This window comes from Eriocheir sinensis, unplaced genomic scaffold (assembly GCF_024679095.1).
Source record: "Eriocheir sinensis breed Jianghai 21 unplaced genomic scaffold, ASM2467909v1 Scaffold125, whole genome shotgun sequence".
Lineage (NCBI taxonomy): Eukaryota > Metazoa > Arthropoda > Malacostraca > Decapoda > Varunidae > Eriocheir > Eriocheir sinensis.
Window position 1 is genome coordinate 621,223 of NW_026110573.1, and position 2,881 is coordinate 624,103.

The 2,881-nt window shown below is 53.5% G+C and overlaps 1 protein-coding gene across 1 annotated transcript; it reads left to right on the forward strand.

Annotated features, from left to right (window-relative positions):
- Positions 1-444: 444 nt before the first annotated feature.
- On the forward strand, positions 445-1,866 carry LOC126989633 (mucin-20-like). The gene is made up of 2 exons (XM_050848235.1): positions 445-924; positions 979-1,866. The coding sequence occupies exons 1-2, from the start codon at positions 697-699 to the stop codon at positions 1,744-1,746; spliced, it is 996 nt and encodes a 331-aa protein (XP_050704192.1). The 5' UTR covers positions 445-696; the 3' UTR covers positions 1,747-1,866.
- Positions 1,867-2,881: the final 1,015 nt, after the last annotated feature.

Consider the following 2,881-nt stretch of genomic DNA (forward strand, 5'->3'; position numbering starts at 1 on the left):
GTGATAGGCACACTATTATTAATAGGTAAGGTAAATTCATTAATAGGATAATAGTTTTATTGTAAAGGTTTTCATTGATAAGATAAGAAATACAGCTGGAGCTCCTCCCCTGAAGGTGTAATAAGAGCGACGGTCACTGAAGGGTGTCTCGCTCCCCGGGAGTGTGGCTCACGATGTGGCTCGCGCCTGCGCCGGGGGTCACTGGTGAGTGTGTTACCAGGCTGCTTAGTGAAGCATGACAATTTACACAACGACAGCACAGATGGCCGTGACGTCCAGGAAGGCATCAGTCTCTACGGACCAGTCATCACTGGTCATCATCTCGAAGGCTGCCCATGCATCATCAGCCTCTTCGGTGATGGCGGCCACCAATTCGGCGGATGGGCATGGATCATCAGCCTCTTCGGTGATGGCAGCCACCACGGGTCGTCACTTCCAGATGCCCATGGATCATCAGCCTCATCAGACGAGTCATCACGGGTCGTCACTTCCAAGAGTGCCCATGGATCATCAGCCTCATCAGACGAGTCATCACGGGTCGTCACTTCAAAGAGTGCCCATGGATCATCAGCCTCATCAGACGAGTCATCACGGGTCGTCACTTCCAAGAGTGCCCATGGATCATCAGCCTCATCAGACGAGTCATCACGGGTCGTCACTTCAAAGAGTGCCCATGGATCATCAGCCTCATCGGTGATGGCGGTCACCAATTCGGCGGATGCCCATGGATCATCAGCCTCCACGGACCAGTCATCACGGGTCATTGCTTCAAAGGCTGCCCATGAATCATCAGCCTCGACCATAGCAGCGGAAGTCACCAAGTCTGGAGCTGCCCATGAATCATCAGCCTCCACGGACCAGTCATCACGGGTCATTGCTTCAAAGGCTGCCCATGAATCATCAGCCTCGACCATAGCAGCGGAGGTCACCAAGTCTGGGGCTGCCCATGAATCATCAGCCTCGACCATAGCAGCGGAGGTCACCAAGTCTGGGGCTGCCCATGAATCATCAGCCTCAACGGACCAGTCATCACGGGTCATTGCTTCAAAGGCTGCCCATGAATCATCAGCCTCGACCATAGCAGCGGAGGTCACCAAGTCTGGGGCTGCCCATGAATCATCAGCCTCGACCATAGCAGCGGAGGTCACCAAGTCTGGGGCTGCCCATGAATCATCAGCCTCCACGGACCAGTCATCACGGGTCATTGCTTCAAAGGCTGCCCATGAATCATCAGCCTCGACCATAGCAGCGGAGGTCACCAAGTCTGGGGCTGCCCATGAAACATCAGCCTCCACGGACCAGTCATCATGGGTTGTCACTTCAAAGGCTGCCCATGCATCAGCCTCGACCATAGCAGCGGAGGTCACCAAGCTTGGGGCTGCCCATGAAACATCAGCCTCCACGGACCAGTCATCATGGGTCGTCACTTCAAAGGCTGCCCATGCATCAGCCTCATCGGTCCTGGCCACTCCGTCAGTGGCCGCACGCGGTGCAGGGCTCACCGCCCGGACGGGCTCGCCACACCGCCTCCCGTTGCACCGGAGACTGGTGAAGACGGGCCCGTCATCACAGAAGAGAGAGAAGTGGAGGCCGCTGATGTTGTCCAGCAGCCAGGCCAGTGGGATGGAAGAGGTGAAGACTGGCTTCCTAAGCGAGGCGCATTGCACCCTGACGGCCGCGTTGCCGTCTTTCTTGCACAGCTTCGCCAAGGGCACACACAGCTCACCCTCGGCGTGGCAGCCTTGAATCCCTGCGACGCAAGACCATCCTTCCACGGGGAGCTTGACGGAGGCGACCGTACGCCTCCTCTTCAGGCAGCAGGTGGAGTCCTTGCACGAGAGCTTGATGGAGTCCACCAGGAGGAGCCTCGCTCCTGGGTTACCCACACGTTGAATTTCTGTCGAGATGCAGAGTTTCCCATCGTTGCTTCGATGTGATATAAAAAATATCCGTATATCGAGGAAATCGGTGTTAGGTAATAAAAGGAGGTGCTATGTCCATGAAGACCGACTGGCCTCCAGCAAATTCTTTCTGCTGTAATCTTGCCTAGTCGGCTAAGTAGTGCAGTTCACGCGTCGGATGGCGGGTGACAGGGCTGCAGCAACACGCTTCTTCATGTTGTTTAATAATAATTAACAAAATAAAGGAAAATTCAAATTGTCTAGTGAGAGAGAGAGAGAGAGAGAGAGAGAGAGAGAGAGAGAGAGAGAGAGAGAGAGAGAGAGAGAGAGAGAGAGAGAGAGAGAGAGAGAGAGAGAGAGAGAGAGAGAGAGAGAGAGAGAGAGAGAGAGAGAGAGAGGACGAAGGGACACACACTAACAAATAAAAGTAAGGAGACCGCAGTGCAAGTGGGAATAGGGATTATCGGTAGGTGGCAAAACGACCATTTCAGGGCGCCTCCAAGCACACACACACACACACACACACACACACACACACACACACACACACACACACACACACACACAGCCACATCTATGTGGTGGAGACTAGTCGTAATGAGGACAGTAGGTGTTTGGTGGTGGTGTTGGTGGTGGTGGTGGTATACTTAGGGAAAGGTCGTAAATTGCTGAACAGGTTTCCCCAGCGGCAAGAGTGGCCTGCCAATGGGAAGATGTTGAAATTTGTGCAGAAGTGTCCTGCGGCTAAAACAAAAGCTGTGGAATGTGTTTGGACAAAGTTAACGAAGGAGATAAGCGTGCGAGATACAATATTGTGACGTGCGTGTGTGTGTGTGTGTGTGTGTGTGTGTGTGTGTAAGAGAGAGAGAGAGAGAGAGAGAGAGAGAGAGAGAGAGAGAGAGAGAGAGAGAGAGAGAGAGAGAGAGAGAGAGAGAGAGAGAGAGAGAGAGACTGCTGGAAGGATTAAAAGAGAACAACGC

Bases quoted from the DNA above. Each gene is read 5' to 3' on its own strand.
- LOC126989633 (XM_050848235.1), top strand. From the start codon at position 697: ATGGCGGTCACCAATTCGGCGGATGCCCATGGATCATCAGCCTCCACG. The intron at 925-978 runs GTCACCAAGTCT...ATAGCAGCGGAG, and splicing joins CCTCGACCATAGCAGCGGAG to GTCACCAAGTCTGGGGCTGC.